At 37.0% G+C, this 22,227-nt stretch overlaps 1 protein-coding gene across 2 annotated transcripts in view; it reads right to left on the bottom strand.

Annotated features, from left to right (window-relative positions):
* CNTNAP3C (contactin associated protein like 3C) overlaps window positions 1-22,227 on the bottom strand; it is a 200,573-nt gene that overhangs the window by 115,095 nt on the left and 63,251 nt on the right. For both annotated transcript variants that reach the window (XM_029965411.1, XM_029965412.1), the window contains exon 3: window positions 9,675-9,868. In XM_029965411.1, the coding sequence (XP_029821271.1) occupies window positions 9,675-9,868 (194 nt within the window). The remainder of the gene's footprint in view (window positions 1-9,674; window positions 9,869-22,227) is intronic.

Genomic DNA, 22,227 nt, shown 5'->3' with positions numbered 1-22,227 from the left:
ATGACCTGTCTACTAAACCAAATAAAATCTTATCTATAGGGTTTTTATTGAAAATTATGAGTTACTGAACTCTACACAAAAAAATCTGTATGCTCAATTTCTTTTTTTAACAGGTGAAATAGGTCAAAGATGTTGTGACCTTCACACAAGAAAACTTGCTGAAAAAGTTGCAGATAAATTAACAGACATAGAGAATAAACAATTTAATAGTAATTGTTTAAAGTTAGTTAAACGTTGAAAGTTAGAATGTTTTATGGAACTTTTCTGATACTTTGACTCAGTTCTGGAGATCAAAAAACCACAAAATTGCAGTGGATTTCTTTACAACCAACTATATAGAGAAATAGTGGAGAGGGCTCCTTGAGGCACATTAAGGTAGTTCTTGTCAGTGATATTTTAATTAGGGCTAGTGACCTTCAAAAAATAAGGCAATTTAAGAAGTAAGAAAGAATAAGGTATTCACTGAATCTTCAAAGGGTAGAACTGATCACACAGAAATCTTTACTAGATATGAGTAGTGTTGCTACAGTTGCTGAATTGCTTATTTAAAACACACCAAAATATTCTTTTCACAGTTTAAATCTAGAAAGTTTTATAGAAAGGATGACATATGTGATAAAGTCCATTTAAACCTACTTACCTATGACCTTTAAAACAAGTGGTAGCAAATGTCACTGTCTGGCAAGAGAATATGTAGATTTAAATGGTTTTAAGCACCAGTCTACTAATTCCTTATTCAGCATGGAAATGCATGCTGCTAAGGTGAAAATACATGTCAAGTAGAGGAATAACATTACTTTTGATTTAGGAAAGGCCATAAAATATAGAGACAAGAAAGTATACAGTATTGATACTAATCTTGTTTGTCCTTACATGATTCAAATTGCCAATAATAAATCAAAAATATATAAAGCACAAGTTTGTAAAACTTAAGCAAATTCTATGCCATTAACAAGGCTGTGAAGATATGATGGAATCGTCACATGGAATCTTAGCCAACTACAAAATGCACACAGTGGAGTTTCTACCAAGTTACTGGTCAAGTCACTATCAATTGAAGGTGATATTGATAAAATAAGACATTTATAGCAAGAGGTATATTTTACTTCAAATCTGAACAGAAATTTCATACGTAATCTCAAAAAATGTTCTTTTTGTATAACTGACATCCGTCTTAAACATAGAGATTTCATTTCCAGAGTATGCAGTGATGGGACAAGGAAGGCTAAGGTCCATTTGGAATTAAATCTGGCAAGGGATGTCAAGGACATAGGTAGCAAAAGAAAGATTTGAGAAAATGTGGGTCTGATGCTGAGTGAGGTGGGTGCCCTGGTGGCAAAGGATACAGAGAAGGTGGGGATCCTGAATGCCTTCTTTGGTTTAGCCTTCACTGGTAAGGCCAGCCCTCAGGAATCCCAGACTCTTGGAAGCAAGAGCACTGGAACAGGGTGCCCAGAGAGCCTGTGGAATCTCCTTCTCTGGAGTCACTCAAAATCCACCCAGATGTTGTCCTGTGTAGTCTGTTCTAGTTGAACCTGCTTTAGCAGCAGTTTGGACTGGATGACCTCTAGAGACTCCCAACCATTCTGTGAGTCACCCTATATTTTAACTGTATTTGCCCATTGAAGACAAGTACTTTCAAAATAGATTTCAGCTTTTTCCCCCAAAAGTCTCTGCATTCTAACAGCCTTCAGAAGCCATTATGTATGACCTCAACTGCACAAACAAATGAAGAAGCAGAGGTTTTCTCAGTTTCTGGTGAAACACGTCAGATTTTAGTTCTTCAGCAGCATAGTACTAGAACCAGGACAAAAGGAGAACTGAAAATGACAACAGCAAAGGAAAATGAAATTAAAAAAAAAAAGAAACAAACAATCAAACCCAACAAAACCCCCAATCAAAACAACAATGAAAACAAACTAAACAAACAAACCCACCACCACAACAAACCACTTAGATCTCTTATTTCTACTATTAGGACTCTGTAGTTTCAATGTTTAAGAAGTTTTCCGAAGGAATTTTAAGTTTTTAAGAGGGAAATGTGAAAATGATACAAACATGACTATGTTGTAAACATAAAATAACTATTACAATAACTAGTATACTATTAAAATATCATGCCCATCACAATACCAGGGTTAAGATGTTATATACTCAATATAAATTTGAGGTTTTCTCTGGAGTTCTGTGACTAAAATTTTTACAAAAATGCAGTACTTTCAGTTACTTTTAAACCTCAGGAATTACACCAGACATAAAACAAACTCATGTACGACAGAGACACTCTTCCAAATGAATTCTGAAGTCGATTTCTGAAAGTATTTTTGTTACATTTAAGGGAATGACTGGGGTAAACAGAGTGAAGCTGAATGTGGGGTCTGCTCTTACATTCCTGTTAAATAGTCCCTGAGAAAACTGAAAACATCCTAATCAGATTATGAAGATGAAATGTTTTCTTCAAAGACAGCATGATTTTTTCAAGTTTACACTATGTCTGTTTAAGGAAATAGGGGCACTATTTTCCTAGCTGTGCCATAGTTTTTCTCATTCATCATAATTAATTTTCGAGCAGGCATATGTGTTCAAGCATAAGCCTCTCATATTAGAACAAGAATGATATGATCAGTGTCATATCACTCTAGACCAGCCTGAGAGGCAAAGAACTAATTTTTTTTCTAGTTCTAGTTTTTTTTTTACTCAGTGGATATTACAGTGTTATTGATTTTAAGACAGCCAATAAGTAGAAATGGTATAGAATAATTTATCATCTATCACAGTGAACCATTTTCATGGCAAAATGGCATAGCAGAGTGCAGATAAACAGAGGTTGAAAGAAAATAATTGCCTTCATGAAAAAGCACCATTGATATTTTACAAAAACAACCCAAGATAATAGCACTGCATAGATAATTTGCAAGATTTCTGCATATTGGAAGCGTGCATATTAGTCTTATTCAGGTTTTTAGAACACAAACTCACTAAGTGAACACGCAGAGAAAGGTAGAAGCAATGAAGTAGCCACCTGTGGTTTCTACAAATACAGAGAGTCGTAGTTGTTCTTCAATTGCTTATGATGCAGCAGGTAACAGTCAGAAAAACAGTTCTGATCAAGATCAGCCCAGAAACCAACTCTAGTACACAGCAATTAGTTCACTAGCAGCAGTGCTTAAAATAACAAAGTATCATCCCAAGATATTTACATTTGTTTCCCAGAGCTCCTGTTAATTTAATGACTGCAACATACATTTAAACTAACCTCTGAATACCTAATTACAAGGAATATTTACTGCTGCATGCTGCTGGACTTGGGTATTTCCAAGGCATCTTGCTGTCCTAAATATACTTTTTTAACTCTGTGTGTAACTTTTTTTCCCACTCATGGTCTGCCATAATACCTGCAGTGACAGTGGGTATTGTACCTGTTTTGGCAGTAATAATTTATTTAATGTTTAGTCACACAATTAATACAGATTTTATTTAAATCACTGTATTTTTTGCTGACATTTCAACCCTTTTCCCCCTCCTTTTAGCCTATATTAAATATTCTGGGACAGGTTAACCTTGATGCATACATTCATCTGTTCACCTACTATAAGTTGTTTTATACAGAACATTAATCATTATGACTGCTAAATTAGCCTTATTAGATTGCCATTTAAGTGTCCAAAAATAGCAGCGTGGTCAGAGTGCTTTTTAAACAGAAGTGGATACATAAATCCAAAAACTTAGAAAGTAAGTTCAGAAATTTTAATGTTCTAAATAAACATCAAAATGTCCTCATCATAAATGGAACCCAGAACACTGATAGTACTGAAATGTTTGAATTTAATTTCCCTTAGAACTGTGAAGATGTTAAAACTGATAACTCACGATCCTTTTTAAAAATTAAATTATTTAAGCATTTTCATATCTCATTTGTTTTTCCAACCAAAATTTACTCGTTCATGTAACTATATTCAGAATACTGTAATGAAATTAGTACAGAATTCTTCTGAAAAATTAATTTAAAATTCATTTTTCTGAGCATTTACTCAGAAAACTTTGATCTTAACACTTTTGGTTACTTACTTAGGGAATTTCAACACAGATCTGTGTACATACTAAAAACAGACCAGGACATATCCCTAATTATTGCAGCAAGCTGAATAAAAATCATGAACTATTCATAAAAGCACTATTCTAAAAATAATTTGAAAATGACAAATTCATTTATGTAAATCACATTCTAACAGGCAATTCTCAGGCAGAAAATTCAAACATTAATTGAATAAATTATTACTTATTGATTCTGCACCTGTCTGTATTCTCCTCCTCACATCAAGTTAAATAACAAAGTAAGCAAATATTTCAGACCTCTGCATTCAAGAAATGCTTCAGTATTCGACCCTTTTTCAGTAAACCTTGTCTTTCTTATCTCAGATTTTAGATTTGTGTTTAATGTAATTCAATATAACCAGAAAATTTACCTCTGGTGTGCATGGATTTTGATAATCACCATTTTTCACTACTGTTTTCCTGATTCACACCCTTCTAGTCAGTGACACTTGGTTTTGTGTATTAGATTTGTACATCCAAGGTTTTGGACAACAGCCATGCCACGACCATTCCTACTGTTATTTTAACAAATCATTTTGAAATAGAATGAGTATTTCCAAACCAAAACTTTTTGATGCCTATGTTATATTTTCAACACAGAGATGCACAGTCACTTTTTAATTTATTTCTTTTTAAGCACTCACCCAGCAGAGGATTTTTACTGTATGTGATAAATTAATACTCAGTTTGCTTGTCTTTTTATGTTACTATCCTTTACAGGGAAGAATTAAAAATTTGAAGCCACAAAAATATATTTTGAATCACTTCTATCATACTGGTGAGGCTTTGGAGTTTTTACACATAAACTATGGAATCTGACAAACTCTGTGATGATTTTCTCATCGAAGATGTTGCAGAAAGACAGAGGTCAGTTTTGGGGAAGTTGTACATCCCTGAGTTCGAAAATTGAGACAAGTAGTTAAAACTGTTCTATTTGAAGTTTTAGAATAGAGTTTTAGTGATAGAGCACCCACTGAAATTATCTGTGTCTGGGATTGCAAAAGGAATCAACATAATTATTTTTGTTGTTGTTGTTCAAAAAGTAATTAGCAGAAGCCCAGAAAAGTAACATATATACACAACTTTTAGCTTTTAAAGTGAAGCAGGTTATGATCAAGAATGGTGACTCTGATATTTCTCCAGGGAGGAGGATCTTGCAAATATGAATCACTAAGACTAAGGAAGAGTCACCAGTTCCAAAAAAAACAGCGAAGCAACTCTACACTCTTGAGTCATAAAATGTGACTATCACAGAACACTTGTGACTTCCTAACCTGTAAATTTCCATAACTGTGAGTTATTTTACATCATGAGAAGTTTCCAACAAACTCTAATGTGTCAGATCCTTTAAAAAGGAAAATGTGAATATGTGTAGCAATGCATCCACAATAAATCCTTAAACATTCATGAAATTATATTACATACTATCAAAATAGTTACTTGGAGTAAAGCTACTTCTGTATAAATTCACAAGACTTTATATATATATATACATATATATATATACAGAGAGAGAGAGAGAGAGAGAGAGAGAGAGAGAGAGAGAGAGAGAGAGAGAGAGGAACCTATGATAAAACAAACTTCCAGCTTTGACTTCAGCTAAGTTCAATAAAACAGAAAATAAACCTCATAACTCAAACATATGTAAAAAAATAGACACAAAGAAATTCACCTTTTAAAAGAGAAGTTACAAAAATGGTCACAATTTCCTCAAATTTTATATAATTTTGTATAAGTATTAGTTTTAATTTCCCTACTTTAGATATAAATTTTAAAAAGAAAATTCAAAATAAATAAAACTGAAAACTCGATTCCAGTTGTGGAATGGATAAATCATTATTCTTGCAGGAAAAACCACAACAAAACCAAAACCCACAAGGCTGAACTTATGTGTATTTCCCTAGCTGTATCAGAGAACACTAAATCAACACTAAATCAAAGAAATGGCATTTTTTTTCTTCTTCAAAACTCCTGCTAATGAATAACATCATGATGCATTTCTCCATAAGCTAGACCACTCAGGTTTTCACTTAAATTATTAGCCATGGAAAACTTGTTCAAACTGTGAATTGTTCTCCTTCTTTCCTCACTTAACTCCTCCCTTTTAAAATGATACAGAATATGATCTCTGTTACCTTACTACTCTCCTTTTAAGAGCAGAGCAATTAGTAATGGTAAGGGGAGAGCAGGCAACATAAAAACTTCTGTGATACAAAACTATGAATTTAGTTAAAACAAGAAATTCTACTAGCAAAAAGGATCAATAAACAGATAAATATCAATTACAATATGAGGTTCTTCACAGATGATGATATCTAAAATACAAGTTACTAGGAAGAATGAAGAGAAGTAACTCTATTAAAGCTAATGTTTAAAGACATAAAAAGTTTCTTAGCACTTCTTGACCAAAATTTAAGCTGAGTTTACACTTTTTGTGGTTTTACTGTACACCTCCTGAAGTCAGAAAGAAGAGAAGGGAAAAGAATTGTCATTTCCAGAGGAAAAAATCCAATAATGTAATATACAAGTAGATTAAAAAAAAAAAAAAGAGGTAAGATAAAGAACTATGCAAAAAAACTGGACTTGAGAGTTTGGGCTTTACTGCATTTGAAACTACATCCTAAGGAATAGGAAAAAAAAATAAGGAGAGTGAAGAACATAAAGGGACAAAACATGCCTTGTTCAAACACTTTTATATTTATGGTAAAATTAAAGAAAATCTAGAATTGACTTGATTTCTTCCAAGACTGAACTAATCACTATCAAAGAAAAAGACTTCTGTCCTCACTGATATGACTATTACTACCTTTTAAAGTTAACTCCTAATTATTTTCTGCACTGTTCTTGATATTTATTGTAATGTTTTTCAGTCAGTGCTTACTGGGGTCAATATTCACATCTTTTAAGAGTTGGTACAGTTCTGGTCAAGATAAAATTCTCAAACAAAATAGATTTATTAGTGGTAAAACACATATTTTTGGACAGAAATCTTTTCCTTTCAACAAAATGTGTTGATGAAGTAAGCAAACCTCTGCTGTAAAACCTATAGCTAACTTTAGTTAACAATACTTAAACTACAGTGACAGCAGTTCTGGGAAATAAGTGTAATGGGGTTAGTCTTTCAATAAAACTTCTTCAGTCAGTAAAGGACTTTAAGCAATAAATAAAATCTACATAAAAGATAAACTCCAAACAGTTATGAGGTAGCAGCTCCCAGAGAAGTGGAAACAAATCATATTTAGCAGCCACAAGAGGGGAGAGAGGTTAATCTCACCTCACTAGAGAGTGTCTACATCCAAATTCAGTACCAACAGGCAATGAAATGAAAATGAAATAGTTCTACGTGGTTCACTTCGACCTAACAAAGACACCTGAGGTCGAAGGAACCAGTCTTGGAAAAAGCAATGGCCTTTCTACAGTCTGCAAAGAGAGTTTTCATAACTAGATCATTTGTAGATGTCTAGATAGTCCTCTTTCATCTCAGTTGTTACAAAAACTTTACAGTAAATGAAAAAAGTGCTATAGCTGCACCGACGACAGGCGCTTCAGAACCTTAAGATGAACCATAAGGACACAAAGACAATTCAAAACTAACATCTGAAGAGAAAAACAAAAAGTAGGGAGCTGTGAATTTGCAGATAAGAGAAGTATCTTTTCTGCTTAAATCTAGGAAGAATGGTTACAAGGTGAAAATCCTTATCTAGAGAAGATTTCCACACATGGCCCTCAAAACTAGACGTTATCCCTCATTATTAAAAATAACCAAAAACCATACTTGTTCTAAGCAGTCTTGTAACAGGGCAATGACTCCATTAAAAACAGGGTAAAAATAACACAGTAATGCAGCAACTATCATAAAACGTGGGATGGTCTTGCCTGTAATGAAAATGAGCAGTTTATTTCCAAAGACGGCTTATAGAGATAACAGGCAGAGGAAATCCATAAAATAAATAGAGATTTAAGAGTTTCACTCCAAGACTATGCCTACATATTGGTTTAGAGAAGAGAAAATTTATTTTCCTAGAAGCAGAACTCCTAAATAAAGATACATAAAAAAGATCAATAGAACATTCCTGAATTTGATGGTTTCCATCCTTGAATTATGCATCACTGCCTGCAAGCCATACCTTCAATCTGCATTGCAATCATTGAAATAATCATTTTTTATTAAGTTTCAGATAATGGAATTGAAGCTCTGCTCTTCCCCTCTACAGATCTAACAACCTCCTTATCCAATGTCTTCATCAGCATTTAACTATTTTTTTCAGAACTTTTATTTGATATTTTACCGGTGGCAATATTCAAGAAATAGCTACCAACATCACTGTTTGCAATACCAATATGGGATTTCAAAAGAGCCCTCTCTGAAGAGCTTGAGCTGCTCTACCTCTCAGATATGTTTTATCAGTCTGTTTTAAGATGAGCAAAGACAATATTGTAGCAGCTTATGCTCATTTGTCATTTGGAAGATTGATTTTCTTTTCTCACTCCACACAGCCATATGGATTAGAAACTCATTTATTTCCTTTTGTTATGAAAACACAGTCTGAAGCAGAAGTATGTAGCAAATTCAAAAAGAAGGATAATTATGCAACAAATAAAACACTGGATAATCTCATTATACCGTAGATGGGTTTTGACAATAAGAGTGACTAGAACATTTTGAATTAAAAGTCAACAAAATTAAAATGCATAAAATGAAATACATATTAACATAATGTTTAACTGCAACAAGAAACAACTCAAGGTTTAGAAAAATTTAGAAATTAATCAGCTCTATGTATGGACACAAGAACAGAACTAACTTGATAGGATAAAATAATATACCACGAGTTCCAATATTCTTTCTTTAGTCCAAGCTGCTAATCATTTGGGATCAAGGAAAGATGCAACACTTGTATACAACCATATAGTCCACTTTTTCATGTGAATTTTGGGCATCATCTCTCTGGTATTGTATAACCTTTGTTTTCATTAAAATTCACACCAATGATGAGTTTTGCAAGGCTTATTAATTATTATTACTAGCTACAAGGATAATCAGAGATAAATGTCCATGAGCATCAGAAACTAGGCTCTGAATTTGATGACAAAAAATTAAATACTGCTTTCTTTTTTTTTAAATATACTGGGATTTGCTTGGTTAAGATTTTGATTTCTTTGTGTTGTTTCATTTTATCCTTAAAATTAGATTTAATGTTCCAGAAAAGGTAAAGCAAGTGTTTTGCTTTGTTTTGGTTTTCTTCCCCTAAATAAAAGGCAAATTTCATGCAATGGGATCAACACTTTTGGGAAAAGAACTTTGCCATATATAGCAAGACAAAAGAGATTTTGTAGCACGGTTTTAGTCCTCAAAATAATTCCTTCTGTCTTAGTGGAGTATTGCTACAGCAAGACTTTTGATGTTTGCTTGCTTTTTTACAGTCTTTCATCACTCAAAAGTTAAATGACTTTGTATATTTAATTATCTACACACTTCAGGTGTGGTTATTCATATTCCACTGCCTTACTTAGATTTACAACAAGTCTCTTTTTAAGTCTTCTGCAGAAACTTAATTCTCATTATTGAAAGAACATACCCAAATGCTTTCTTCCTGACGATACTGCTTCCAGTTTCTTCCACTGTCACTGAACATCAGAAGGTAACTTGTTACCCAGTCTGAGCTCCCATAACCACCTTGAGTAGCAACAGCAGTAATTTCGGTTCTTTCGCCGAGATCAATCTGAAGCCATTGATATTTATTGGACACGAGTGGAGACCAGCCACCAGCACCTTAAAAAGAATGAGAAGGAGTGAAATGTATTCCTAAAAATAAGGATGTTAACACAAAATTTGTATATATATGTGTATATGACACAAAACTTGCAAAACTAAATCAGTTTATTTGAACGACCCGATCGAATGAAAGATGTCCTTGTCCAACGTAGGGGTTTGAAACTAAGTGGTCTTTAATGATCCTTTCCAACTCAAACTATTCTATGATTCTATGCTTCTAATTCAAGATATAGGTGCACCAAAACTGTCTTGGTGTTATTTAGCAAGTATTATAAAAAGTTATACAAATTACTTGATATTTGTAACCGAATGTAACAAAAGTGAGATCATTGTGAATTGATTCACACCCTTTTTTTCTCTCTCTAAATTCTGTAATGAATTTTACTGAGTAATTCTTAACCAATTAGACCCTTCAAGTCAAAAATTCTGAATTTTGTCTTTTTTATTTTATACATCTCAGTTTTATTTTATGCAGACTAGAAGATCTCCTGAGGCCCTGTCTACTCTGAATGATTCTGCATGATTCTGTTCTGTGAGGCCTGGATATAGAGACTTGCATGTGAAGAAATAAAGAGTAGTTGGATGACAAATTTTGCAAGTGCCTCTTAAAGTGACCAAGAAATTTGTAGGCAAAACCGTAAGACAGTATGAAGTATACACATGTAGTTCAATCACAGACACAGCCCTTTGCAAACATAAAATTTCACTCAAAACATAAGAACTAAACTCCTCCAGTATTTTAATTAATCAGAAAGACATGCTAAAGGAAGAAGGACATCATATCAATTCAGTGCTCCCGTGTCTTCCCTTGTTTGCCTTTATTTATTCAGATCATGCTACTAGCTTGTCTATAAAGCTGGGTGGCAAAGGCCATGGCAGGTCTCAAACGATCTCATGAGAAAAAAAAATATTGGTTTATGAAACCACTTTGCAAAATCTGCAAGTATTTGCAAAACCTGGTGATTTTTATTAGAGAATACTGTGACAGAAATTATAAAAGTGCCATTTTGTAAGAACAGATTGAGCTCTAACACAGATAAACACAAGAGGCACCTTGAAAAGTTCTTAAGGTATACATGCACAGAACAAGAACAGATATATCTAGTTCCCACAACAAATCACTAAACACTGTCTAACGCAGAAGTAGCTGCAATCCAATCTTATGCTTGAATAGGTTTCAAGATGTAGAAATATTCACAAGCAAAATAACACATATGGTTTACTTCTGTTCAGAGTCATGATTCAAGTTCTTAACATTATCTACTCAAGGGGGAAAAAAAGAAAAGAAAAAGGAATTTTTACTTAGGGATGTAAAACTGTCATTTAAATATGGAATAGTGGGAAATCACTTGGGTGTTCATAACACACAAAATGTGAGGTTCATACTACAGGGTAAAGTAAGTGGAAACACTGAAAGAAATACATACAGTTCCACATATGTGAAATATCTTTGTCCACACATTTATGAGTTAATTAAAACATGATGGGATTAAAACTAAGGGTGGAGTTAAATACCGTGTAGATTTTTTAATACTTTTTTCCAAAATTTTAATAATTTTTTCCAAAGCCTTCTCAGAATACTGTGTCACTGGGCAAAACTTGGTGACATTTTTGAACTTTCTACTTGAAAGGCAGGGTTATATTCTAGTCAACAGCAGTGGTCTGGCAGGCTGTGCTGAGCACATAGTTCTTAAAACCCTTCTGCCAAAAAGCATTGGTGAAACTGCAGAACTTTATTCAGAATGAAGCGATAGAAGTTATAAAGATGTAAATGAAGATGTAAGTAAAAAATGCCTGAAGAGCAGTCAGTTATGACAGTACTACTTGCTGCCAGCCTGAGGAAGATACTCCTGTCTTTAGTACTGCATTTTCCAGAAGCTTTTGCGAGGCACCATCAGACAGGCTGTAGGTGAACACCGGGATTACAAAGCCTGGAAAGAACAGCTTTAGAAACGAGTCCATCACAGCGGCGGCTTCCCGGGATTGAGTGAAGCAGAAACACAACAACTACTTGCGTTTTCTATTGTACGGGTTCTCCCTGAGCTGTGTAGTTCCCCCAGCCCACACGGCCCCATTTGGAACCCTGTTGTCTCCCCTTCCAATTGCAGACTCCGCCTCTGCACAAGCAGGACAGGCTGCCTCACCCGCCTCTCCCCAGTCCGTGGTTCTGTTACTGGAACACGGTCCTTCAGTATCCCCCACTGGTCAGTAGAGCCCTCAAGCCATTCCCTTTTGTGAAGAAACAAGATTCAGGATGGGAGGGGTTCCGTGAGAGGTTCCAGGAGTGGAGAAAAACATACAGCAATTGACAGGACTTTATTATATGGATCTTACAGTTATTATATGGACTTTACCGTTATTATGTGGTTTCAGATATGTATATTGCATTATCTCCACACTACACAGTGCACAGCCTGGGTGTGTCCAGGCTTGTCACGAGTTCTGCCTGCTCCCTGCTTCCCCGCTCCCCTCTCTGATAGGCTGAAGAAGCTGCAGAGAGGAGACAGTTACCATTTGACCTTTTCTTCCCTGGTTCCTCCCACATTCTGCCCCTTCACCTGTGTCCCTACCCCAGTTTGTTCCCTTGATTGCCTGTCTCATGCTCTACCCCATGTTCTAGCCTTTTCCCTGCCTGAACTCATAAAACCCCAACACCCCTCAATAAAGCATTCCATTTGCACCTCTACCTTGTCTCCAGACCAGTCCATGCTGTGTCACAGCCCCATCTCCCCTCGGACCGTGGCACCCTTTCCCCCAGACCTTGGCCCAATCACATCCCTTCTTCTTGCCCTCCCCCCGAGCCCACATAAACCGTGAGAGCTTTGAAATAAAGGTCTTTTCACCTTGGAACCCAGAGAAGAAACTTGGCTGCTCTCTCCTCCTGCCAAAGAGGACCACGTGGCTGGGTGCTTCTCTGGGAAACCTCCCGCAGGGAGTCCACATTCAAGCTCTGTTAATTGGTGCCCATCAGCTGGACCCCAACGACATTTTCTACTGTGTAGAGATTTCCTTGGATGTCCCCGGGTACAGGTCACAAAGTGATTCTTGGCTTCCAACTCAGACAGACTCTGCAACTCCGCATTGGATTTCGACCTACAGAACTCAGAAGGTAGGCCCACAGCTGTACAGTCCAAGAACTCTATTTTATCACATTCATGGGGGCTCTATCTTCAAAGTGGGAGCGTAACACTTACAAACGCTTAAAAGGTCTTAATTACTTGCATGGACACCTGTTAGACAAGGACTCTTTAAAAGCACTGATTAAATGGATTTTAAACACAACCACGTGCTACCCAGCCCCATATCATACCAGGAATGGGACACATTAGGATGTGAATTATGGAGCGCTATACAGGCAAATGATTCTTTAGCTATGCCTGGTTAGCTCAGTCGGTAGAGCATGAGACTCTTAATCCCAGGGTCATGGGTTAATGTTCCACGTTGGGTGCTAATTAACAGAGTTTGAATGTAGGCTCCCGGCTGGAGGTTTCCCAGAGAAGCACCCAGCCACGTGGTCCTCTTTGGCAGGAGGAGAGAGCAGTCAAGTTTCTTCTCTGGGTTTACAAGGCGAAAAGACCTTTATTTCAAAACTCTCACCGCAACATGCTGCACTACATTCCATAGAAAGAAGAGAAGGAAGCACAGATACACAGTGTCCTAATGCCAGCTAATGTGAGTTGATTTGAGGGATTACAGTAAAGATGCAGTCCAGAAGCCACGTGTCAGCCCTCTAGTGACCAATGCAACATAAGACCCATGCAGAATAACCACGGAGCAAAAGCAGCATAGAATCATAGAATCATAGAATCATAGAACCATAGAATCATTGAATCAGCTGGGTTGGAAGGGACCTCTGAGATCATCAAGTCCAACCCTCCATCCACTACCACTGTGGTTCCCAGACCATGGTACTGATGTCACATCCAGTCTCATCTTAAAAACCTCCAGGGACGGAGAATCCACCACTTCCCTGGGCAGCCCATTCCAATGGCTGATTACCCTCTTTGTAAAGAATTTCTTCCTAAAATGCACGATGCCTCCAACAAAGTGAAGTCACAGCCTGGACCACCACTCAGAAACTGCAATATGTTTCCTGAAGCACTACAGTGCTCTGGTTCACATGATGCTTTCATCTGCCAAAGGCTCCTCAGGAGCTCTCCCGTCTGACTGTCCAGCAGCCAGCTGTCCTCCCAGCATCTGCCTGCTCCTGCACCGGCACAGAGAGGAAAAAATACGTACTCTTCAAACATATATCCTACCAGATAAGAGCCAGAATGATCACAGTCCTGCAGTAAACACTAGTAGGGCATGTTAGCTCCTCACCCAGCGTTTTATCATCTGTTTTACAGTGTGTCCTGTCCTTGCAGCAAGACTGATGAGTGTGACAAATTGCAGTCACTTTTTGCTGTGACTGGCTGCATAATAGGTGTCAGAAGGAACCTGTTGAAAACCAGAAAGGTTTGCCAGATGTTTGTGCTACATGGTGTGGATGTTTCTGGAGAGATCTGGAAAGAGATCTCCTAAAGAGGCTCTGTGGGGAAGCAAATAAATCCACAGAGTTCAACACACTTGTGTGTTCATCAAGACTTTGACAAAATACATGAACACACAGAGACACGCTAAGATTTACAGGAACGTAATTTTGTGCTCCTTAAACTTCCTGAATAATTGACTTTGAATTCTTCACTTTAACTCTCTAACTTTTCTTTTTACCTGTGTCATTTATCTAAAGTACACATTTTCTTCAGTTATTGAGTGTGCATTCTAACAGTCCCTAATGAAACATCTTTTGTTGTGAACTAACAACAAATCAGAAAAATAATATTCACAGGGGAGACAACCCGTATCTAGAGTTGTTTTTTTTTTTTTTTTAACTTTGTCTCAATAAGTGTCTAACCCTCTTTATTTTCCACTATCTCTTGCCAATATTGAGATTATTTGCATGCACCATATCAAAAAACCACATTCAATCTGGCAAAGCATGCAAGTTTCATGCTTGATTCCCGTTAAAACCCCCAAGCATTGCAGAGTTACTTTATGAAGAACATGCTGACTTGAAGCTGAACATACAGCCAATACATAAATGTTTTTCTTTCATTTACTATCCCTATTTTAACATTTGAACACCAATGCTTATAAAACACATTTGTACACATGTGGTGTAATTCTCTCTAAAGCACACTAATTTACTGAACACAGTTAGCAACCTGGTACTCCTTCATTTTATGTGATATTCATAAATAAACTGATTACTAAGTGATGAAAAAATGTCCTAGTATTTTGATATTTTGATATTTTTAACACATTAAAATTGATTAGATTAAAATTGAAGCAATCATGCATCTTTTGTTTTTCAAATTTTTCCTCTGAATTTCCATTACTCTTGATTTCTGTTTCTTCACTCTCTTCAATTGTCAAACAATAAACAAGATTGTTGACTGTAAGTTGTCCTGGATGTTGGCACTAAATTTACAGGAGACAACCTGCTTTCCATCAGATAGCCTGTATTTCTAGACTTCCATTCTTATGCACTTCATATGTAGTTTAAATTCTATTATATTATTTTCCTTGCTTCTGGAGGCCAAATATCTTCTGCCTTGCCCCACGACCATGAATATAAACACATCAAAACACTGAATGGGCACTATTTCATTATTCTGGCTCTTGTCTAGTAGGATATGTGTTTAAAGAGTATGTATTTTCATAATTCCTTAGCTTCACTGGGGTGACCATACCATTATCACTGACATTGAAAATAGAAAAAAAAAAATCAGTAAGATTAGCAAGTAGCTACAAAGGAATAAAACTAGAAATGACTGAGGAAAAGGTCCAAAAACTCAAATCCTCAACAGAAAGAGTATTGCTACAGTGGATTTGGAGTGCTATATGAGGTATAAAGCTTGACCTTTCTGGTAGAAAATGTATTAGGTGATACTTAAGCTCTCAAACTGGCTCTCTGTGGTCATCAGGCTGCCAGGCCCCTTTTGCTTCATTATAAAAGCTCTGAATTACATAGAGTAGAAACTGGTTTAAAGATTTCCCCTTGGTATGAACAGCACCCCACTTCTGCTTCTCCTGCTCTATAACTACCATTGCCTGTGTTGTTAAGTAAAGCACAAAGCAGTTCACACTCATATAATGAACTCACAGTTCATTATATCAGCACCACCATTTAAACCACTTTCAAATTCAGTCAATTTTGTGCATATTTAATTGCAGTAACTCCAAGCAATGCATATTAGTAAAAGTCCAGGTTTAAAACTAACACACATAAGAAAGGATGCTTTCTTTTAATTAATCAAACTCTGTAATTCCCATATGGATCATTTAATAGAAGCTGGTTTTAATTTCAAGTCAATAAAGCTGCATCAGGGATGAATTTGCCTCTACTTATTACAAAGCTGGTTTTCTACATGAGAATATCTGACAACTGAGGCTTCCTAGGCTTTACAAAGTCAAATGAAGTGTTTTACAATATTCAACCCCCACTAAAGTACCAAAGTAAGAAATCATTTCATTTCTCAAGCTGAAAGGCAAGGCACCATCTTTCATAAATCGAGAACTATAAAACTGTAGGCTTATACTTAGATAAAGAGTACAAGGGTTTTGTTCTCTAAGAGTTTATTGACTGATGACAAGGATGGGGGGGGGGCAATGTCTGATAAATGGTGCTGATGCATTGCTACCAGGTGACAACCCTCTGGGACCCTTAAAAAAGTGTCTAGAGTAGAAGTACTGCTTGGATCAAATGCTTGGTTTTTTTAGATTTTAGTTCTCTTATGCTTACATCAGGCAATTCAAGAAATAGAGCTCATGCATTTAGAAACTCGCATTTGTTAGCCCAACAAAGTACTAGAAAAGTAATTATCAGGAGGAACTTAAACAGCCAAAGATTCCAATCAATCTAAATCACATCTTGGCCAGTTTTTCAGACAGGCTATGAAAAAGCTATCACAATAAAGCTGTTCTGAGTGGTATTTCAGTGATAAAACACGGATATAAGCCTCAAAACTTGAAACCAGGGAAAGTAAAACTTAGAAGAGATGAGGGACCCTGAGCTATGAATAAGTATCATTTTTTTAACAGAGACGGAAAGTGGCAGACAGGGGCAGCTAGATCAGAAGCCAGTTCTTCAGGAACTGCTTCATATATAAAATTTCTGCATGGTAATGTTCAACCACATTTTATGAGAGCTGCTTCATCTTTTGCCTTTGATCTGTAGCACGATGCTCTGTCTGTGCAGGTAAAACAGGTTGAACTCTACCATATTTTCACAAGATATCATTTATGGATAGAGAAGCAGGATTACACTCTTTTTGGTGTTGAAAGACACACTGAAGAATGCCAAGACCAGTCTGTCTCCTCGTTCTCAAAGCTAAACATTCTTTGCAGTTTCCCCTCTATTTTAGTATGGTTTAAATAATGTATCTGATTCTGAAAGCTATAATGGGTTAACTTTGTGGTCAAGAAATGAGTGGAGAATTCTTGCTTCTTAAAATCTGAAGAATGAGAGGAATTTATCTGACTAATTTCCAGAAGTAAGTATAGAAATAACAGCTACTTTTTGGCTTATCCGTTTAAGAAAGCTGTATTTTTTGAACAGTATTTCACAGGTGTGCATAGGCATGCAGAGCTTTGTCAATGGGAACCAGAACTACTAAAAAAAAATCAGCAAATTTTGAGCTAGGCAGAACAGAAAAAGAGCTATATAAATGCTTCAGTCAGTTTTCTAAGGGAGGTTGGTTTAGCAGCTACTTCAGTGGCCTCAAAGGCAGAGCAAGCTTAACCTTGTAGGAAGGTCCAACTTAATTTTAAGATCTTCTGAAACTAAGTATCAGTGGAAAAAACAGGTATGATCTTAGAAGAGAAGGAGCGATTGCATTTATTTTTTCAAATGTCAGAATATTTAATATATAAGGAACTTAACTTTCAGAATTGTGACAGGCGTTATAAAATGAATATTAGGTTTAATAATAACTCGTGACAAGTACAACTTACTATGTCAAGAGACGTTTCAGAGGCATTTTGGATTTGAATCAGTGCAACAAAAAGACACTAAGAAATGGTATTAATAATGACAAACTTTGATCTACTTTGTTTCAGGGAGTCAGAACAAGGCAGGTAACTTTATTTTACCCTCCCTCTTCTGTGTTAATAGTAACTGTTGAATGAGTGAGTGACTCAGTGAATCCCATTTTACATTTCATCTTCAGAAGGCTCTGAATACATTTCTCCTCAATTAATCATTATGTAAACACATCAAGGGAGCTAGTTGGATAAACTGACATAGTTTATCAAAAGAACTCATTGGCAATGATTCAAAGACCTATCAAAGTCACTACTTTTTGCTGGGATTTTTTTATCACCAGCACACCACAAAGCACTGTCTACACTGAGCAGCACCTCTTCTGTAAGTTGGAAAGCCCAAGTCTGAGTAAAAAATTCTTCTATAGGTAATGAGCCACCCTGAGCTGCTCCTGTAGTATATTAAAAAGGTGTGTCTTTTTTTCTCCAGCAGCAGACAGGTACTAGAAAAATGTCCTTCCAACAGACTTGCACTGGGAAAAAGTTCTTGTTCTTCACAGCCAATGTTTCCTGGGAAAAATCATTTTGGAACTGTGTCAGTTCATTGCAACATTTACATCATTCTTGGATATTACCATCCACTTTTACTTCAACAGCAAACTATCTCCCTTACTAGGATTTAGGTACTTCACATAGCTAGCAGGTATATTCCTTTCTGGCACATATTCTGACAATAGTCCAAGGCTGAAAGTAAGACTGGACTTAATCTGGGAGATTGTTTCATTCTTAGGAAAAGGTACTCATGAAATTGTGTTGTCCTCTTTTCTTTCTCTAGTCTCTGGGCATATCCAGGTTTAAGATGCTATATTAGTAAATCCTGCTGCGTGTGAAGTTTGATTCACTACTTTTAATCTTTAACCTTCTCTCTCTCTTTTTCTCCATCAGTGAAGAGAGGATCATTTACACCTCATCATTGTAAATTTTACCTGAGGAGCTCTTTTTGTTCATAGGTAGGTGATGCATAGAAAACTTCCAGGGGGAAACAAAACCAAAAAAGATCTCACTGCCACCATCTTTCTACACCACTGAGTTTAAGCAGCATTCTCATTTAAAGTTCTGTACTGATGTGATTTCTACTTGTATATTATGTCAGCTAATATAAACCAAATGGAGTGGAAATGGAAAATACGTATTTATTGTATAAATATTTGTTACAACGAAACAAAGAAAACAATATCTCTAACTCAAGTACACTGTTCATCACAATTTGATAAACTTACTCAACTCCTTTCAGGCTAATAACTTTTTACATGTTCTTTACATATCAGCTGCTTTCACTGAACCATCTATCCTTGTTTTCTTCAGTGGTCTTGCCCAATTTTATGCAAAACCAAAATTTGAAACCAAATTAAACCTGGTTCTTTTGCATTTAGCACTGTTCACTTCAGGCTAGTGTGCCATTCCAATATTTTACTGACTCTGGTCATAAAATTAAAATAAAAGGAAAGCAAGCTTAAAATATTCTGTATTGATCAGTTTGCCTTAGTATATGTGGCACAAGAAGACTGTAAGTGTTTTAAATATTTGCCATTGTGACAGTTTCTGATTATGTTTTCCAGGGTAATTAAATCAAATTTCCTAATTCCAGCTACAAGCTTCAGTGATGTGAATTACACCAAAACACAAAAATATGTCTACCCAGATTATATTTCTCTGATCATGACATTCATTTAAGGTTTGTGTTCCCGTCTTCTTAAATATAAATCCACCTCTGTAATTTTAATAGGAAGTACTGGCTTTATTAAGAGCAGATTGGTACAGGTATGGAATAATTAATTTTTTTCTAAACTGTCCTGTAAAAAAGGTAAAGAATGTTTCAGATATTCTTGTATTTCCTTGAGTATTTGCACACTGCTTTGAAGAGTGTTAAACAGCAATATTAGTCAACTATAAAAAGAATGGCAACAAATTGAAAAATAATAATTGAATAATAATAATAATAATAATAATAATTGAAAAATAATACCAAACTAAATCCTAAATAACTAGATATATCATCTCTAGTTGTACTCAACAGAGGGATATGTTTGTATACTTTATCAGAAAATGAGCAGGACAGTAACTTTGAGCAGATGAACATGTTTGCTCCTGTTGTTTTTACCACTGCTTTAACATCAATCCTCCATAATTCACTTTCTCTTCTGGAAATTCTATTTCAGCCTTGAAAATGCTGATTCACTGACTTTGGCACCCGTTTCAGCACACATGGTGCATTTAGTCCAGCAAAGCAAACAGATCAAATATTGACACCTGCAGCTTCCAAGTAAAAATACTCTAAGTACTTATATTTAAAACAGAAAATCTCTGTTTTATTTTCATTATTGTGGGTATAAATTACTCCAGCTATCAGCAGGGGAATGCTGGCCAACTCCATCTGCTTGTGGGCCTGCATAAAGATCTGACACACACAAAGAGAACATGGGTTTTTTAAGAGAACAGGTGCAGCACCATCTTTCTGGTCCTTAAAAATCTATGTACACAAGAATATGAATATCCTGCACTAGACTGACAGGTGATCCATAACTCCACTGAAATGTCTGGTCTGATTCCATTTTGACTTTGTGTAAGGCACGAGTGTCACAATCTGCCTGTATCACTGGAGTTCCATTTCTGTACATTTGTGAGCTCATTGACCTGACAAGCACCCAAAAAGATGAGATGAAACTGGTAAGTGCAACATCTCCTACGCATATAGTATTACCCTAATTTGGTGTTTGATTCCCAGCATTCTGTTCACTTATAGAATCACAGAATCAGCTGGGTTGGAAGGGACCTCCGAGATCATCAGGTCCAACCCTTGACCCAACCCCACTGTGGTTCCCAGCCCATGGCACTGATGCCACATCCAGTCTTGTCTTAAAAACCTCCAGGGATGGAGAATCCACCACTTCCCTGGGCAGCCCATTCCAGTGTTTGATTGCCATCTCTGGAAAGAAATTCTTTCTAATATCCAGCCTAAACCTCCCCTGGCACAGCTGCAGACCCAGCCCTCTTGTCTTGCTGAGAGTTGCCTGGGAAAAGAGACCAACCCCCCCTGGCTCCCCCCTCCTGTCAGGGAGTTGCAGAGAGTGAGGAGGTCTCCCCTGAGCCTCCTCTTCTCCAGGCTGAGCCCCCCCAGCTCCCTCAGCCTCTCCTCACAGCACTTGTGCTCCAGTCCCTTCCCCAGCCTCGTTGCTCTCCTCTGGCCCTGCTCCAGCCCCTCCATGTCCTTCCTGAGCTGAGGGCCCAGAACTGGACACAGCACTCCAGGGGTGGCCTCACCAGTGCTGAGTCCAGGGGCAGAATCACTTCCCTGGCCCTGTTGGCCACCCTGTTCCTGAGCCAGGCCAGGATCCATTGGCCCTCTTGTCCCCCTGGGCACACTCTGGCTCCTGTTCAGCTCCCTGTCCATCCCCACTCCCAGCTCCCTTCCTGCCTGGCTGCTCTCCAGCCACTCTGTCCCAGCCCGTGGGGCTGCCGGGGGTTGTTGTGGCCAAAGGGCAGGACCCGGCCCTTGGCCTGGTTGAACCTCATCCCCTTGGAATCAGCCCATGGATCCAGCCTGTCCAGGTCCCTCTGCAGAGCCCTCCTGCCTTCCAGCTGATCCACACTCCCCCCCAGCTTGGTGTCATCTGCAAATTTGCTGATGATGGACTCAATCCCCTCATCTAAATCATCAGTAAAGACATTAAACAGAACTGGGCCCAACACTGATCCCTGGGGACACCACTGGTGACCAGATCCCAACTGGATGCAGCTCCATCCCCACCACTCTCTGGGCCTGGCAAATATCTGTCACATGACACAGCACTTTATTCATTTGCATCTATTGATGACACATTATACCAGATTCTCACCTGGAATGGAACGTTAGTATAACTCTTCTTAAGTCACTCTGTTTAGTTTCCAATCATCTTTTCCACACTTATTTGAATGTTGAAATGTTGATAAGAGAAATTTATTGTGGAGCTTTCAGAAAGTCATGATTTGAATAATCATTTACCTTCTACGGTTTAATATTTCCATTTTTATAAAAAAGAACTAAAAATAAGATGCACTATTCTTCAAATCCGAGTAAATTTCTGGTTTTGTGTATTTGTGCAATATCTGTGTTTTTCCCAATTCATGGATTATGATGTCAATACTTCACCCCATAATTTAGAAGTAAGCCCTCAGAAGAGATTTGAACATTTCAAATTAAAGAAGGACAAACAGCATTCACTCCTGACTCAGTTTTGTTGGCATAAACCCTGAGAGGATAAGTATTATGATTAGAAAAAATAACATAGGGA

Source organism: Manacus vitellinus, unplaced genomic scaffold, assembly GCF_001715985.3.
Source record: "Manacus vitellinus isolate BGI_N305 unplaced genomic scaffold, ASM171598v3 scaffold_9_pilon, whole genome shotgun sequence".
In the NCBI taxonomy this organism is placed as follows: domain Eukaryota; kingdom Metazoa; phylum Chordata; class Aves; order Passeriformes; family Pipridae; genus Manacus; species Manacus vitellinus.
The sequence above is the reverse complement of the archived record's forward strand: the minus strand, read 5'-3'. Positions and strand labels throughout refer to the sequence as shown.